General features: G+C 33.7%; 4 protein-coding genes across 4 annotated transcripts in view; 3 read left to right on the top strand and 1 right to left on the bottom strand.

Annotated features, from left to right (window-relative positions):
- The window catches only part of LOC132560385 (platelet-activating factor receptor-like), a 50,169-nt gene extending 47,987 nt beyond the window's left edge, over positions 1–2,182 (bottom strand). Inside the window, exon 1 of the mRNA XM_060225054.1 lies at positions 2,075–2,182. The gene's annotated coding sequence lies outside the window, so the exon portion shown is untranslated. The remainder of the gene's footprint in view (positions 1–2,074) is intronic.
- Positions 2,183–11,454: 9,272 nt separating this feature from the next.
- LOC132560369 (uncharacterized protein DDB_G0290685-like) lies at positions 11,455–12,327 on the top strand. The gene has a single exon (XM_060225039.1). It carries the CDS (start codon positions 11,455–11,457, stop codon positions 12,325–12,327), a length of 873 nt encoding a protein of 290 aa, XP_060081022.1.
- Positions 12,328–12,381: 54 nt separating this feature from the next.
- LOC132560370 (uncharacterized protein DDB_G0290685-like) lies at positions 12,382–13,044 on the top strand. Its single transcript, XM_060225040.1, has one exon. The coding sequence runs from the start codon at positions 12,382–12,384 to the stop codon at positions 13,042–13,044; it is 663 nt and encodes a 220-aa protein (XP_060081023.1).
- A 54-nt stretch (positions 13,045–13,098) lies between these two features.
- Positions 13,099–13,569, top strand: LOC132560371 (uncharacterized). The gene has a single exon (XM_060225042.1). The coding sequence runs from the start codon at positions 13,099–13,101 to the stop codon at positions 13,567–13,569; it is 471 nt and encodes a 156-aa protein (XP_060081025.1).
- Positions 13,570–18,827: the final 5,258 nt, after the last annotated feature.

The raw sequence follows: 18,827 nt of genomic DNA on the forward strand, positions 1-18,827 counted from the left end.
TACAATGTACAAGTCTGTTTACATATCGTGATTTGAAACCATACCTTAGAAAAATATATACATAAAAAAACCCAGAAAATACCAAAATTACAACATAATGATAAAACCAAACCAATTTCTGTTAAACTAGGGCAAAATACCAACAAAAGAAAGATTTACACGAAAACTCTTGAATAAATACAAGGACATTATGACCATGTGTTCCGATAGAGTAAGCATTTTCTGCTTCACAGCTGGAATACCTGGTCTTGTTCTGCGTATAAGTTTTCTATTGGCTCTGTACAAAAGTTTCATTTGTTCAACAATATTAAATATTTGAATTCAGATGGCGTTGGCATATGGGTATTTCCCCGTTCCTTATCATACCGAATGTACATCCTTTTGTTTTGACATTCAATAAAAAGTCACTGATCTCCGACTAAGGTTGTTGTATTTTCTTATCCACCTCTTCCGTTCCTTATCCTTTAAAATTAATTTGTTTTGCTTTGTTTATGACTCTATCAACAGCCAGTGTCATTTTGATATATAATAGGAGCTGGTGACTAAATCACTGAACAACATGTAGGATATCCGCCACACTACTTATAACGACGAAGAAAAGTGATAGATCTGGATGCGTGAGTTCAGCTTCCTGAAAACACAAACTGTCTGTTGTTCTGCTTTCAAAGTTTGCACTCATGTGCAACGAAAGTGTTTCTGTTTACAAAGTTTACAATCATACTCTTTTAGGTATGTAACGGCTACAAACCAATAATCGCTGACTGGTTAACGATTTGACGAATCATGCTGTTGTACCATGATTAAACTTCCCATTCGGAGTATTCGACATTGAGATGTTGATGCCATATTTGTTTTTCATGAAGTGACATTTATACAGCACTTAACTTAAATTACATCTTATCTTAAAACCTAGTTTACACAATCCTTTCAATGTTTGTAGATTGTGTCGATACCGATATCGATCAATATTCTTATAATAACATTTACTCATCAAGGATAAGTTAACAGGCGCCTGGATACATTAGTTCTGGATGTAAACAAAATACCATGAACGGAGAAGAATTGATAATAACAATATATTAAAACACATTGACATGTATGATATCCACCCATCCATCCGTTATTCATTCATTCATTCATTCATTCATTCATTCATTCATTCATTTATACTTCAAATACAATGTATTTAATTACCTTTCATAAATCCCCATTCGTCTTTTTGTTATACAAATGCATTTCTCGATGGTTTAAATCTTCGCGGTCTGATAGTTTTTACGGTGGTTTAAATTTTCACGGTCTGAAAGTTTTTTCAATGATTAATTTTTTTGGTGGTCTAAACTTTGCAGACCCAACATATATTCTTTTGTGATAGGCATAGATAGGAGGCTGGTTTTCCTTATCCGTTTCAGGATCTCTGAATCAATTTTCATTTTCAATGTAGCTATTTTCGCGATTTCATTCCATCATCGGAAATAGCGACAATAAGAACTGCTCAAAAACAGGAACACTGCCAGTAATTTGTTACGAGAGGATATGTTAACGATGTAGAATGGAAACCCTTTGTTAAAATTTTCATACGAAAAAAGCTAAAAACCCAAGCAAAAACAAAACAATAAAAACCGGCAAGATAAAACTATTTGACAGTCAAAATAAAATCCTTGATATCAAATTGTTACATAATACGCCGTTTAACTCTAATTTGGCTCATTGCTGTGATGTATCGTAAGTAACACGCTACATAGATAGACAGAGGAACACAGATAACGAAAACACTTTACATACAATTCGTCACTAAAGGCTTTCTTTACACGTCGTGTGTCTTTAAAACTGTATTCTCACCACAACGCATTAGCCATATGGCCCTTACGGAAACTATTTATTTTTTATCAAAATGCAACACGTTAAACCAGTATCTATTACACCAAGTCTATTTATCTCACTTTATGAAGTATATATATATAAAGTATAGGTGTTGTTATATATATCCCGTTTATAAAAAATCAATCCGTTAAAACATTATTACAGGTAGGTAGGTAGGTAAGCTAATACTGTTGTAATACAAAGAATAACTCACCTTAGATTGTGTTATGTCCAAGGAAGCACCCAGGCGAAAAACTAAACACTGATCGGAATGACTGGGCGTTTTAATATCTTGTTGGTGTTTAATTCCTAAGTTTAATTTTTGTTTCTCACCATTCCAAATTACGAATGCGCATAGATCTGAAAAAAAACAGGACTTTTAAATTTACTGTTTCTGTATCAATCGAAAGTACGACCATTTAATCCGTCAATTAAGTAATATGTTATGAATTATCTGTACAGGCGGTGGTTTGTCCTGGTAATTTCATTACACACATACGTACCATATCCGTCGTTGCTATTTTTAGAATTGATAGATTGTTAAATTTGTTTAAGTGGGATGTGGTAGGTGGGAAGAATTATCCTTTTATTCATTGTGTGAAAGCTAGTTATTGTGTGAGCTAGAAAACAACAGAAGTAGTTGATAGATATCGGTTACGGTAAAGGCTAAAAAAAGCGACCAGAAAAATATTTTTCCGTAATTTGTTCTATTATAGACAATGAAATAAATAACCCTCATCCGGGTAAATGGACACTAACAGGATTTTACACAATATAAAACAATTCAAAACCAAACTAAAAAAATAAACTTTGAATGTGGAATGTTAGCTATCCTCAAAGATGTTATTCTGTATATGTTCAAATGTGATAGAGAATTGACTTCATTGTGTGCTGGTTTTGTTCAAATTAGGGACAATCACAGACTATTACTATTGTACACCTTGGAAAAAGGTGGCCTATTTATCTAAAGCCTTCTAGTTTGTTTGATATTTGAAATATTTTTCTAATATTGCGTGTTAAGATATAAAATTAAAAATAAGATATTTTATTTCCTCGGATTACTGTAGATTGACCCAGTATTTATTAAGCTATATCAATGCACTCATATATAAACACTGTGTCTTTGTCCTGTGGCGTGTGTGACTACATCTAGTAAGTGGCTTTTTCCTAAACGTATATCATTCACTGTTAGTACTTTCAATGACTTATGACTCCACATTACATGAACAAAATCTTTCTCTGTGTGTAAGGGAACTTTGCATTATATCACGACAATGTTTTCTGTGCGTATTAGGAAATTCCGCTTAATATCATGCCAATAACTTCTCGTCGATTTTAGAAAATTCCGGATTATATATCATGTACGCTTACAACTTATTTCCTTTTTGAAAACAATCCATTAGATCACGTGAATAATTTTGTACGTGTTGCAAAATTCCGCATTATATCACTTTAATAATTTCTCACCGATTAAAACAAATCCGTATTATACGTTAACAACTTATGTCCATTTATTAAAATCTCCATTAAATCAAGTGAATACTTTGTGTACACCTTTGAAAATTCCACGTAAATAATTTCTCTCCTGATTGGAAAATATCACATTATTTAAACGCCAAAGTTTCCCACATGTTCATATACTCAGTATTGTATCAGGTTTATTGCTTGCCACTGTGTTAAAGAATTCTGTACGTGTTACAATATTTCTAATTATCTGCAGTGCTCGATTGAATTTTTCATGGCTAGAATTATTAAAATATCATCACAGCTGTTCATTTGTGGGGAGAGAAATGGACAGAATATCACGACTCGCCCACATATTATTTTATCAAACAATGGGCCGATTAAAATGTATGTGTAAATGAAATAGTGTTTTTGGGCGGACTGGGGCGAAGATGATATGATAGTGTTTCTCCATTGCTAACTAACCAGAATTAGCAGTAAACTTCTTCAGTTAGATCATAGGTAAGGTTGTACCTCCTGCAAAAATGATATTACCGTCTCACCAGTTGATATTTCTTATCATTAGTTACACGTTTGTGTTATCGACTATTAACATGTTAAAGTAATAATTTGCCCCATAAATTCAAAAGATACAAGCTGTTGTTATATTTCTTATCGCAATCCATCGACAAGCTGTGCTTTAAGTGTACATTGAAATCTAGATGCAGATTTTAAGCTATATATAATTACAATATGCGTAAAATCTGTTTGTTGGGAATAAATATGGAAGTACACAAGGGTACGAATAGGGCCATTAACTGGGAAAAAACACGATCCTGGTTACCTGAGAGATGATTCCATTTGAAAGTGAGATGTAGGGTCACAAGTAAACTGTTAGCAGACCGTTTGGCTTCTGTGCATGCTTGCATATTGCCATTAACACGTTACAAGTAAATTTACTGTTTTTTGTGTATGTATTAAACATAGGGGTTAAATATATATCATACGTTTGAAAGTAGTGTTATTTATACATCATCAGTAAGTCTAGTATTATTTGTACATCATAAGTAAATCTAGTGTTATTTGTACATCATAAGTAAATCTAGTGTTATTTGTTACATCATTAGTAAATCTAGTGTTATTTGTACATCATTAGTAAATCTAGTGTTATTTGTACATCATTAGTAAATCTAGTGTTATTTGTACATCATAAGTATATATAGTGTTATTTGTACATCATAAGTAAATCTAGTGTATTTGTACATCATAAGTAAATCTAGTGTTATTTGTACATCATCAGTAAATTTAGTGTTATTTGATACATCATTAGTAAATCTAATGTTATTTGTACATCATAAGTAAATCTAGTGTTATTTGTACATCATAAGTAAATCTAGTGTTATTTGTACATCATAAGTAAACCTCTAGTGTTATTTGTACATCATAAGTAAATCTAGTGATATTTGTACATCATTAGTAAACCTCTAGTGTTATTTGTACATCATAAGTAAATCTAGTGTTATTTGTACATCATTAGTAAATATAGTGTTATTTGATACATCATTAGAAAATCTAATGTTATTTGTACATCATAAGTAAATATAGTGTTATTTGTACATCATAAGTAAATCTAGTGTTATTTGTACATCATAAGTAAACCTCTAGTGTTATTTGTACATCATAAGTAAATCTAGTGTTATTTGTACATTAGTAAATATAGTGTTATTTGTACATCATAAGTAAATCTAGTGTTATTTGTACATCATAAGTAAATCTAGTGTTATTTGTACATCATAAGTAAACCTCTAGTGTTATTTGTACATCATTAGTAAATATAGTGTTATTTGATACATCATTAGAAAATCTAATGTTATTTGTACATCATAAGTAAATATAGTGTTATTTGTACATCATAAGTAAATCTAGTGTTATTTGTACATCATAAGTAAACCTCTAGTGTTATTTGTACATCATAAGTAAATCTAGTGTTATTTGTACATCATAAGTAAATATAGTGTTATTTGATACATCATTAGTAAATCTAATGTTATTTGTACATCATAAGTAAATATAGTGTTATTTGTACATCATAAGTAAATCTAGTGTTATTTGTACATCATAAGTAAATATAGTGTTATTTGTACATCATAAGTAAATCTAGTGTTATTTGTACATCATTAGTAAATATAGTGTTATTTGATACATCATTAGAAAATCTAATGTTATTTGTACATCATAAGTAAATATAGTGTTATTTGTACATCATAAGTAAATCTAGTGTTATTTGTACATAAGTAAATATAGTGTTATTTGTACATCATTAGTAAATCTAGTGTTATTTGTACATCATAAGTAAATCTAGTGTTATTTGTACATCATAAGTAAATATAGTGTTATTTGTACATCATAAGTAAATCTAGTGTTATTTGTACATCATTAGTAAATATAGTGTTATTTGATACATCATTAGAAAATCTAATGTTATTTGTACATCATAAGTAAATATAGTGTTATTTGTACATCATAAGTAAATCTAGTGTTATTTGTACATAAGTAAATATAGTGTTATTTGTACATCATTAGTAAATCTAGTGTTATTTGTACATCATAAGTAAATCTAGTGTTATTTGTACATCATTAGTAAATATAGTGTTATTTGATACATCATTAGTAAATCTAATGTTATTTGTACATCATAAGTAAATCTAGTGTTATTTGTACATCATAAGTAAATATAGTGTTATTTGTACATCATAAGTAAACCTCTAGTGTTATTTGTACATCATAAGTAAATCTAGTGTTATTTGTACATTAGTAAATCTAGTGCTATTTGTACATCATTAGTAAATCTAGTGTTATTTGTACATCATAAGTAAATCTAGTGTTATTTGTACATCATAAGTAAACCTCTAGTGTTATTTGTACATCATAAGTAAATCTAGTGTTATTTGTACATAAATATAGTGTTATTTGTACATCATAAGTAAATCTAGTGTTATTTGTACATCATAAGTAAATCTAGTGTTATTTGTACATCATTAGTAAATATAGTGTTATTTATTACATCATTAGTAAATCTAATGTTATTTGTACATCATAAGTAAATCTAGTGTTATTTGTACATCATAAGTAAATATAGTGTTATTTGTACATCATAAGTAAACCTCTAGTGTTATTTGTACATCATAAGTAAATCTAGTGTTATTTGTACATTAGTAAATCTAGTGCTATTTGTACATCATTAGTAAATCTAGTGTTATTTGTACATCATAAGTAAATCTAGTGTTATTTGTACATCATAAGTAAACCTCTAGTGTTATTTGTACATCATAAGTAAATCTAGTGTTATTTGTACATAAGTAAATATAGTGTTATTTGTACATCATAAGTAAATCTAGTGTTATTTGTACATCATAAGTAAATCTAGTGTTATTTGTACATCATTAGTAAATATAGTGTTATTTGATACATCATTAGTAAATCTAATGTTATTTGTACATCATAAGTAAATCTAGTGTTATTTGTACATCATAAGTAAATATAGTGTTATTTGTACATCATAAGTAAACCTCTAGTGTTATTTGTACATCATAAGTAAATCTAGTGTTATTTGTACATTAGTAAATCTAGTGCTATTTGTACATCATTAGTAAATCTAGTGTTATTTGTACATCATAAGTAAATCTAGTGTTATTTGTACATTATAAGTAAATTTAGTATTAATTCTATATTAGAAGTAATTTACTGCTTAAGTAATTTACTGCTTACGTAATAAAAGATTTTATGATAAAGCATTGAGAAATCTGCATCCTAAGACACTGATTTATCATGAAACGTCTGGCTACAGAGTAATCTATAAAGCAAACGTGAGGAAAGCGGCCTGTCATACGTCAAAACCTTAAGTTATATTTTGCGTTTTGAGAGAGGTTGTTTTTTGCTCTGGTGAAGGAAATGAAAACATTTCTTAACGTAATTGCAAACAACATTCACAGTCGTGCACAAATTTTAAAAAGATATATCTAAGAATTTATGTTGCAGACATATGCATGTTTACTGTTGATGTTAACTTCTGTTTATCTTGTTAATAAACACAGGTGCTGTTTGGAGATATATTGGTGTTTAAAAGATAAGTTTATGATTGCCATAAGTTTAGGAAGCATGCCCATATCGTATCTTTACGCACGATCACTTTTACAATAACACTGCAACGGTTGTTATTCGATGATAAATAAAATTAAATGAAAAGATATACAGAAAGTCCACCGAAAATAAAGTTGACGAAGACAGCCATATTATGGTGTATACTGTGTCGTCATCGTTACACTACGAGGGTTGTACTTCACATAATATGTGGACAGTTATCAATAAAGTACACTCGTGTTATTTTGTGTTATGGTCCGTGACGTAAATTTCATCCACTTTCATTTGAGATATGTCAGCATGGCCCTACAGAGTAACATTATTATGTAGAGTCTTTTGTATTCTACCGACAGCTGAGCGATTTGCAGGGAAATTTTACGTTAATGCAATATAGACAGCAGGTATCACTGTAACCTTTATCTGATATACATTCTTTTCACATTAGTACGAAATTCTACTTACCAATCAATAGACACGTATTACGCAACGACGCCATTTTGATATTTTATGATGTGAACAAAATTTTTCAGCCAATTAATGTGTTTGTTTCTAGCAACATTTAATCATACGAATTGTATATATTTCACATGTAGAGATGGTCTAATGTAATTCTGTTCGTCTTTTTTTGTTAGAGCTCTGAATACAGAATACAGAATGAACTCGTTGCTTCATAATGAGGAACGTTAAATATCTCGTTATAAAGGTGTAGATACTAATGGTTCATAGTGTATTTGAAGTGACGATAAAATAACAGAGAGTATGTAGGTTATCAACACACACAGCATTCCTGTAAATCTTACAAAATGAATAGAAAGCACAATCTAAATACCAGATCTAAGTACAAATTCTGAATTTATGATATAAGTACGTAATTACAGTACGTAATAGTTTCTATTAGACTTTATTCATTTAACACCGAGACTATCTCCTTTTCAGGTAGGATTTTGTAAATCACAGACGGCAGAATGTGATATTCTATCACACACATAAGTACCAAACTTTAAATTAAACATAATGTACATCTTTCTATACAAATAGTTAAAATTCTGATAGGAATTTTGTTTCTACACATATATACCGATTTATCATTCTATACCATTAAAATTAAAAGAAAAATGTTCGCTTCGTTACGCTTCATTGATAACAAGGGCAGTTTTTGTTTATTTGAACCGTTCGTTCAGGAGAAATGTTTGCTTGATATCTGGGTCACTAAAATTCGGTTATCTCCCTTTGAGGTGAAGGTTATATATTATTTGTAATATACTCCCATGATGTCAAAACATATTTTAAAGTTTGTTTATGTTCCTTTCATTATTAAGTTTTTACACGTAATTGACTTTCCTACCTTTATGTCAATACTTCCTATTGTAGGGTTATCTCCCCATGAAGTCATTGCATACAAATAAATCGGTTATCTCCCCTTGGTGTATATGTTTATTTTTTAATTGGTTATCGTCAAAGTTAACTGTTTGATATGCTATCTTCTCTTGATATGAAGACTCATTCATCAAGCAGTTATCGGCTCGGGATGTTCAGGCTGAAACAAAACTGACCTTCAAAATATTCAATTCAAATTCAAAATCATGGAAACGAGGGAAAACTATAAATAAAAGAAAGGTGCGTTCAGAAGGGTTATCGTCTTTTATCTATCGACGTCATGCACCCTTAAATTCTTAGTCTAATCAACTTATTAACATCACGTAGTCAAATGAGAGCCAGTTTCATAGCATTGAGATAATCAGGCATTCTAACGAGCATCGTCCACATCTAATTCTGTATGTCACAAGGAAAACCAATTCGCCAAACACTCACATTTATTTAAGAATCTACAGTATTATTTTCAGGAAAAGAACATTTTAAAGGTCGGCCTGTTTTCAAGTTTTTAGTGTATGAACAAAGGATATTATGAAGTTGACCGTTGATTGCCCTGCTAATAAGTGAATAGATTCCCTCCCTTGACGTCATGGCTTACAAATCTTTTGATGTCAGAAAATAATATTTAGTTTTTTTTTTTATTGTTTCTTGGTGTAAATCCTAGTTTTAATACTAACAACCCACACATTATATAGAGAGTTTAACAGGGACCTCACTCTTGTATCAGTAATCACAAACATAGCACAGAACATATACACTATTCATAGAACGTGGTATCACAGAGGGCAAGATCAATTAAATATTTACACAGGCTGGTTTTTAGTTCTCCGCTGATGTGTTTTTGACCTCGAGACGTAAAGGTACAAAAGATACAGCGGTTGTCCACTCAATTCGGAACTGACTGCTAATTTCTGAACAGCTGTTACAATGTAAATACCACATTTAAGTCACGGTCTATATATCGAATGCCGTTAAGGATATCTCTAAGGTGACTGCTAACTAAATCTATTTCGAAATAGTGAAATATGACAAGCCACGTGAAATGTATACAAGGTAAATGTTTATCATTGAGAGTCGCTTTCACTTTAATATAGAGACTCATCAGTACCATCTTTAGTGATCAGATTAAGTATCTTTCATAGAAATCGCTCGAGAAAGTTATATATAAAATATCTTATGTCAATTTATATATTTGATTTTGTATGTAAAATACACAAACAAGATATCTAATATCCCATTTGTGATATCTTACATAATTTGAAATCTGGTGTATTTTTCAATGTGCATTATGAATAATTTGTATGGAAGGATTGGGGTGCGCATATTCAATGCAACGAAATCTAAATACATTTTGCTACTACATAAAACCGTATAACTTTTCGAAACCACATGAAACATTTTAAAACTTGGAAAATAAAACGACCTGAATTTTATCAATAGTAATCTGATTAAAACACACATTTTTATTTCATTCCGTGACATAAAAGTATACAGAGAATTAAAGAGTGAGAAATAGAATCTCCAATCTAATCAGATTGTAATAACAGGTAATACTTTTATTTACCAACTGCTCTCCCCTATCTTACCGACTAACAACGTTCCTCAGAATCCATATTCTCAGCATGACAACCAGGGTGATTGCATATGGTTTGATTCTATATTGATTAACGTCATGTCAACAGCTTTGGTCACACAATCAAGTCACATGAACCAAAGCAAAATCAGTATGAAGACGAAAGCTTTAAGGCTATATACCAAAGTTGTACCAATAATCCGTACTTACTTACTGTACAAACAGAGAAGCTAGGGTTTAGATTACACCTTGTTGTAACATATATTCTGTAACTGAAAAACAGATCGAAAGAATAGTCAACGATTATCCAGCCAACAAAGTGGAAAAGGTAGGACAATAACATATGCTACTTTTAAATCAATGTAAATGTGAAATGTCGGGGCATCAATGTATTGACAAGAGTATAGTGTTCCTCTTGAAATTTTACCCACTCCTCGTTATCTGTTATCAAATAGACTTAATCTGTTTCAATTACACGCTTTCTTTGGCCTCAAACAGCTCGGCGTGAGTTAAGGGGCTATTTAACTAGGACTAATTAACTAAAAATAGAAATGGTAAACAATGCGTTAAATCGTTATTACAACAGAACAAAACTTCCTACGGAGTCGATTGAAAGAGAGCAACAGATATGTAAAGCACGGCTGGTTATACAACAATAACACAACCGGAACCGGAAGTCACTATTATTTTTTCAAAAATTATTAACAGAAGACAAACATAAGATAAATCTATTTTGTTAATTATTGTTAAAAGCTTGTTAAATAGAGGACAATAGTTGTGTATTTTGACACGCAGCGTTTACGATTTTGGTGATCAAGTTTTATAATGAGTATTACAAACACAGGCAATAATTTATATAATGCAGTTTGTTGATTTTTTCGCAACAGGCAGGGTCAAATAAGGACTGGTGTCTTGGGAGACAACAACAACAAAGGTCAAATGAGGACTGGTGTCTTGGAAGACACCAACAGCCAAGGTCAAATGAGGACTGGTGTCTTGGGAGACACCAACAGCCAGAGTCAAATAAGGACCGGTGTCTTGGGAGACAACAATAGCCAGATCAAATGAGGACTGGTGTCTCGGGAGACACCAACAGCCAGAGTCAAATGAGGACTGGTGTCTTGGGAGACGCCAAGAGGCAGGGTCAAATGAGGACTGGTGTCTTGGGAGACAACAACAACCAAGGGCAAATGAGGACTGGTGTCTTGGGAGACGCCAAGAGCCAGGGTCAAATGAGGACTGGTGTCTTGGGAGACACTAACAGCCAGGGTCATAAGAGGACTGGTGTCTTGGGAGACAACAACAGCCAAGGTCAAATGAGGACTGGTGTCTTGGGAGACACCAACAGCCAGAGTCAAATGAGGACTGGTGTCTTGGGAGACACTAACAGCCAGGGTCATAAGAGGACTGGTGTCTTGAGAGACGCCAAGAGCCAGGGTCAAATGAGGACTGGTGTCTTGGGAGACAACAACAGCCAAGGTCAAATGAGGACTGGTGTCTTGGGAGACGCCAAGAGCCAGGGTCAAATGAGGACTGGTGTCTTGGGAGACACTAAAAGCCAGGGTCAAATGAGGACTGGTGTCTTGGGAGACACCAACAGCCAGGGTCAAATGAGGACTGGTGTCTTGGGAGACACTAACAGCCAGGGTCATAAGAGGACTGGTGTCTTGGGAGACAATAACAGCCAGGGTCATAAGAGGACTGGTGTCTTTGAAGACACTAACAGCCAGGGTCAAAGGAGGACTGGTGTCTTGGGAGACACCAACAACCAAAGTCAAATAAGGACTGGTGTCTTTGGAGACAACAACAACCAAGGGCAAATGAGGACTGGTGTCTTGGGAGACAACAACAGCCAAGGTCAAATGAGGACTGGTGTCTTGGGAGACACAAAACAGCCAGGGTCGAAAAAAGAGGACTGGTGTCTTGGGAGACACTAACTGTCAGGGTCAAATGAGGACTGGTGTCTTGGAAGACGCAACAACCAAGGGCAAATGAGGACTGGTGTCTTGGGAGACACCAACAACCAAGGTCAAATAAGGACTGGTGTCTTTGGAGACAACAACAACCAAGGGCAAATGAGGACTGGTGTCTTGGGAGACAACAACAGCCAAGGTCAAATGAGGACTGGTGTCTTGGGAGACGCCAAGAGCCAGGGTCAAATGAGGACTGGTGTCTTGGGAGACACTAACAGCCAGGGTCATAAGAGGACTGGTGTCTTGGGAGACAACAACAGCCATGGTCAAATGAGGACTGGTGTCTTGGGAGACGCCAAGAGCCAGGGTCAAATGAGGACTGGTGTCTTGGGAGACACTAACTGCCAGGGTCATAAGAGGACTGGTGTCTTGGGAGACACCAACAGCCAGGGTCAAATGAGGACTGGTGTCTTGGGAGACAATAACAGCCAGGGTCATAAGAGGACTGGTGTCTTTGAAGACACTAACAGCCAGGGTCAAAGGAGGACTGGTGTCTTGGGAGACACCAACAACCAAGGTCAAATAAGGACTGGTGTCTTTGGAGACAACAACAACCAAGGGCAAATGAGGACTGGTGTCTTGGGAGACAACAACAGCCAAGGTCAAATGAGGACTGGTGTCTTGGGAGACACAAAACAGCCAGGGTCGAAAAAAGAGGACTGGTGTCTTGGGAGACACTAACTGTCAGGGTCAAATGAGGACTGGTGTCTTGGAAGACGCAACAACCAAGGGCAAATGAGAACTGGTGTCTTGGGAGACACCAACAACCAAGGTCAAATAAGGACTGGTGTCTTTGGAGACAACAACAACCAAGGGCAAATGAGGACTGGTGTCTTGGGAGACAACAACAGCCAAGGTCAAATGAAGACTGGTGTCTTGGGAGACGCCAAGAGCCAGGGTCAAATGAGGACTGGTGTCTTGGGAGACAACAACAACCAAGGGCAAATGAGGACTGGTGTCTTGGGAGACAACAACAGCCAAGGTCAAATGAGGACTGGTGTCTTGGGAGACAACAACAGCCAGGGTCAAATGAGGACTGGTGTCTTGGGAGACAACAACAGCCAGGGTCAAATGAGGACTGGTGTCTTGGGAGACAACAACAGCCAGGGTCATAAGAGGACTGGTGTCTTGGGAGACAACAACAGCCAAGATCAAATGAACACGAGTTTTGATGGAGGCAACATCGGAATAAATATACTTCGTTAAAATTTAATGAAGAATTCATCTTTTTTATTATTGTAATAGGGACAGTAGAGTGTTTTGTCTGTTTTATTAGACTGTACAAACAAATAGCTCCACAAACGTACAGGTAGATACAGCAGAGCCAAGCAATAAACCATACAGCATCGTACATCTGGTTTGTATTCTAGGACTCGGCAGTGATGCTAATGGCAGACATTATGAAGCCTTTGAGACGACTGAGGAAAATCTAAAGTGATCGAGAGAAAAGTCAAAATCTAGATGAGGGGTGCACTAGCCCTGAAATTAAATAACTTTCGAAATTTTCATTCATTTGTATATATGATATGTTTGGAGGAAATCAAGTACTTGTGTATATTTTGAACCCTGGTACTATTTAAATCAATTAAAACGTGACATGCAGGTTACGGCAAAACTCGGAGACTAAAAAATCCAAGAGCAGTGTTTACCACTGTGCAAGGAAGGCAAAGAAGGAAATCCGATTCTACCGGGGACCTTACAACATATCTTCTTTTACATGTAGCGATTTACAACAGTCATATCTTTATTTATTTATTTATTTATTTATTCTTGAGGTGAACGTTCATACAGAAAAGTAGAAGAAGGGGAATAACTCTTATAGTCAGTTCTTTAATTGATCTGTTTACTGGTTCTATCTTACAGTGGCCTTTGTTGTGTTGTTGATAAACGAATCTCTGTCATTAGTTATGCTTTGATGCTTGTGTTGAGTAACAGTGGTCTCGACTCAATTTTTGCGAGAAAGAGGCATTCATACAGATACATCTTTTAAGTGGAACGGGATTGTCGGAATAGGGCAACTATGTGGGTTTGTTTTAATAGAATTACCGGATCAATGATTGTCTTGTCGTTTAATTACAAAGATGTCGAGTTATATGTTGTTTTGCGATATTTACGTAATTCATACCTACATCCTGTATTGATGGTAACAGCTCAGTGCTTGTGTGTTCAACGCCTCATTCACCATCTGTCAATCCACAGAGTAAGCATGAAGCCGATGTCCGGGGTTGGTCGAAAATGAAACGTAAACAATTGAGAACGATTGAAACAATAGTAAACACTTTCAGAATAAAGCATTACTGAAAATGGACGGCGAAACACCATTACCAGCCAGTGTCGGTATCTAGAAACAGATAACAACTGACACGTATTTGACTTGGGTCTAACAGAATGATATATGAGCTGAATGTAAGGCTCAAAGCTGATCTAATAGGAAAAAAATATTAAAACTATTGCGGACGGTGATTTAAGGTTTGAGAAGAGAGATGACAGGAAATACTTTAATTTTTAAAAAAATGTTCCGTAGGGGTTCGGTTATCATATATCCTACATAATTGTATACAACAGCTGTACACAAAAGTACGGTTTTAACATCATGCAGTAATTTGCATTGTTATTTTAACCCAAACGGGGGATAGTTAATTTTCAACTGTTTTCGGCTAACAACTTGTTCTGAATATAGGTTACAATCAATTTTTCTGATTTTGTGTTTAAATGCTCTTGGGTGTCTTTCGTATAATCTGTTAACATTTACTTCGAAAAAAAAAAGATTAATTTTTTTCATATAATGCTTTAATTATCATTTTACATTGTTTCATACTATAGATATTGTAATATTTTGTACTAGGATTATTGTGTGTGATATCTAGTAATTTATATATATATATATATCTGCCGTAAGACTTACTTCAATGAATAGGATATGTAACCGTATACGGACAATATATTATCCCTGCAGCATGCCGTGAAAACCATCGCCGCTTTTGGTTCCATTAATGAAATAGTGAGATTGATGGGAGATAATTGACAAAGTGCGCAATAGGAAGTGCTGACCGGTGATGTGACCTCGTGAACTATGTCGCATTGACGACAGAGCTGTTTATAGACATTTAGTTATGATAGCATTAACACTTCTAGACGTCAGACAGGACGAGAATATACGATCGACCCCATTACATTGCGTGCTGATGAAGTATTGAAAGTGACACATGAATTTACTAATAAAATGAAAGCGACCTTTTCCTCGTCGTCACAGAAACGAGGAAAATAAATCGAACACTAAAATAAATCGAATACCAAGCATTCCTCGAGCTCTGTGTGCTCACAAAAATGTAGAAAACATACCACGAGCTGTTTAGTCATAATATGTAAAAACGTCAATTACCAAGCATTCATCGAGTTATTAAGTCAAAATTACATAAAATTTGAATAGGATGATTTTTTTTGCAAATAAGTTTTTCGCAACAATGTAGAAAACATAAAATGCTACAATCTCACTGAGTTGTTTAGTCACAATATTGTATACACTTCAAGTACCAAGCATTCATCGAGTTGTTTAGTCACAATAATGTTTACACTTCAAGTACCAAACATTCATCGAGATGTTTAGTCACAATATTGTATACACTTCAAGTACCAAGCATTCATCGAGTTGTTTAGTCACAATAATGTTTACACTTCAAGTACCAAACATTCATCGAGTTGTTTAGTCACAATAATGTTTACACTTCAAGTACCAAACATTCATCGAGTTGTTTAGTCACAATAATGTTTACACTTCAAGTACCAAACATTCATCGATATGTTTAGTCACAATAATGTTTACACTTCAAGTACCAAACATTCATCGATATGTTTAGTCACAGTAATGTTTACACTTCAAGTACAAATCATTCATCGAGTTGTTTAGTCACAATATTGTATACACTTCAAGTACCAAACATTCATCGAGTTGTTTAGTCACAATAATGTTTACACTTCAAGTACCAAACATTCATCGAGTTGTTTAGTCACAATAATGTTTACACTTCAAGTACCAAACATTCATCGAGTTGTTTAGTCACAATAATGTTTACACTTCAAGTACAAATCATTCATCGAGTTGTTTAGTCACAATATTGTATACACTTCAAGTACCAAACACTCATCGAGTTGTTTAGTCACAATAATGTTTACACTTCAAGTACCAAACATTCATCGAGATGTTTAGTCACAATAATGTTTACACTTCAAGTACAAATCATTCATCGAGTTGTTTAGTCACAATATTGTATACACTTCAAGTACCAAACACTCATCGAGTTGTTTAGTCACAATATTGTATACACTTCAAGTACCAAACATTTATCGATCTGTTTGATTATAGCAAAGGAAACATTAAACACCAAACACTCATACAGTTGTTTCGTCACAATATTACTAATACATACAATACCGAATAGTCATCTAGTCCTGTGGTAGAACAATGGGTATGTTCCGACTTTTGAATGAAGAATAACACATATGACTGTCAATTAGGCCAAAATTAGCAATAGCTTATTGGCGATAGGAACGGCCTTAGTATACACAAGAAACAAATAGGCAAATGTTCAGAAGGGCGTATTAAGTGTTCCACAACAAAGATTATTAGATATTTAAAGGTCACATATTTTAATGTTTGTAAAACCAAGGATATTGATAAACAAATCCAAAAGAAGGAAGATTTAGTAGTTCAACATTCCCCAAAAACCCTAAATACAAATAATTAGAACCGAGATCACGTAAAAAGTAATAAAAGGCACAGACAGACTAAAGATAATGTTAACACAAATTGCAATAATGTCAGATGTGAGGTAAGTGATATCTGGTTACATGTCCCTGAGAGATTAACAATTCGGAGGTCATTTACCTGTTGTTATAAACAAGGTATAGATATAAATTAATGTCCAATGGGGACCATTCAACTTTCAAATATTTGTATAGAGGTCTGATGTGTAAATCTTAGCAAGAAAAATATCTGTCTTGAGTTTAAAAATTGTTTTATAAATCCAAGAACAGTCAGAAAACTATTTTTTAACTTTCGAGTTTGTTTATTTGTTTTTTTTTTGTTTTGTTTTGGTTTTTTAGTTGTTTTGATTTTTGTTTGTTTTTTTTTATTTGTTTTTGTTTTTCCTTTTTTTAAAATTTTTTTATTTGTTTTTTTAACTTCACCATCCTGTGATATATTTAAAAGCTTTAATTTTTTGTTTTTTGTTTTCTTTTGTTTTTAATTTTTTTACTACGCCATCCTGTGATATATTTAAAAGCTTTAAATTAGTGGTTTGTTTTGTAGTTTTCCATTGGTTATATTTTAATTTAAATAAATGAAAGAATCGATAAATGAACAGAGCTCTTCTGACTTTGTGTTACTTACATGTCCGGTCTTTAAGACAGAACCACCAAACCTTCCCCTACCAATGTAATTTACTTTCCTTCACATGAAAAATATTTTTCTTCGTCTTCACTTTTAGCATTTAAGATATCAGAAAACATTTCGTATTGAATCATTCATATCTTATCTGTAATATTGTGTTTCCAGTATTTTAATTAGCAAACAGGGAACATAAAAATCTAAGTATTGAACATTTTTTTAGAATATGTTTCGTTTTTATCATACAAATAAAGCCTATCTTTATATTTTGTCCGAAAAAAAATACATGTACTTTTCCTGATCTTTTTGAATAACTCAATATCGATAATTTATTGATTTGTGAAATTAGTGTATCATCCCATCTCATTTTTGACATTAATCAAGTCGGATAGTTCTGGGTCGCCGCCTCGGTTTTTAACAATGAAATCCTCATCACCACTGACGAGTCCTAACACGAAACATCTTCAGTATTCAGTGTCTAATTCTACAGTATTAAAAAGTGCAATCGATTTGTGTCTTTTGGGAAATCTCTGACTACTGTTTTCACTACATCATGAAGCCCGGCCGAAGATTGATCCACGATAAATAAAACACCTTCCGAAAAAGGACTGATCTGGCGATCATTTGTATCACAGTACGAGTTATCTACCTTGTACCCTCAATTCTATTCTTCTGTCAAAAAAATTTCTATTAAATTTTAGCGACCATTATCTCCTGGAAATAAGATACCCCCCCCCCCCCCCCAAAAAAAAAAAAAGTTTCTATTGTAAATAATAGGTCCCTATCACTGTCAATCTAGCACAGTCAAAATGATACATTAGACTTTTCGAATGACAGTAGGCACGGTAATGCAAAAACGGTTTTATAACACGCCACCTATTCAGATATAAATTGCTTTCCTCAATTGAATAACACTGATTTCGATATTTTAAAAGTAATTCTTAATGAGTAAATAAAAATGCAAGAATGTCCCACATGATCCCATCATTTTTACGACGGAGCAATCTGTCATAGCTAGTAACGGCATAATTTAAGTAAGGAAATGTAAATATAAACCCCCTCCACTCCCCCCTCTCAA

The sequence above is a fragment of the Ylistrum balloti genome, unplaced genomic scaffold (assembly GCF_031769215.1).
Source record: "Ylistrum balloti isolate Yb309-2 unplaced genomic scaffold, AGI_CSIRO_Ybal_v1 Utg371054, whole genome shotgun sequence".
NCBI classification, from domain to species: Eukaryota; Metazoa; Mollusca; class Bivalvia; order Pectinida; family Pectinidae; genus Ylistrum; species Ylistrum balloti.

What these genes read in the sequence shown, in the direction of transcription:
- LOC132560369 (XM_060225039.1), top strand. Translation starts at nt 11,455, where the DNA reads ATGAGGACTGGTGTCTCGGGAGACACCAACAGCCAGAGTCAAATGAGG.
- LOC132560370 (XM_060225040.1), top strand. Translation starts at nt 12,382, where the DNA reads ATGAGGACTGGTGTCTTGGGAGACACCAACAACCAAGGTCAAATAAGG.
- LOC132560371 (XM_060225042.1), top strand. Translation starts at nt 13,099, where the DNA reads ATGAGAACTGGTGTCTTGGGAGACACCAACAACCAAGGTCAAATAAGG.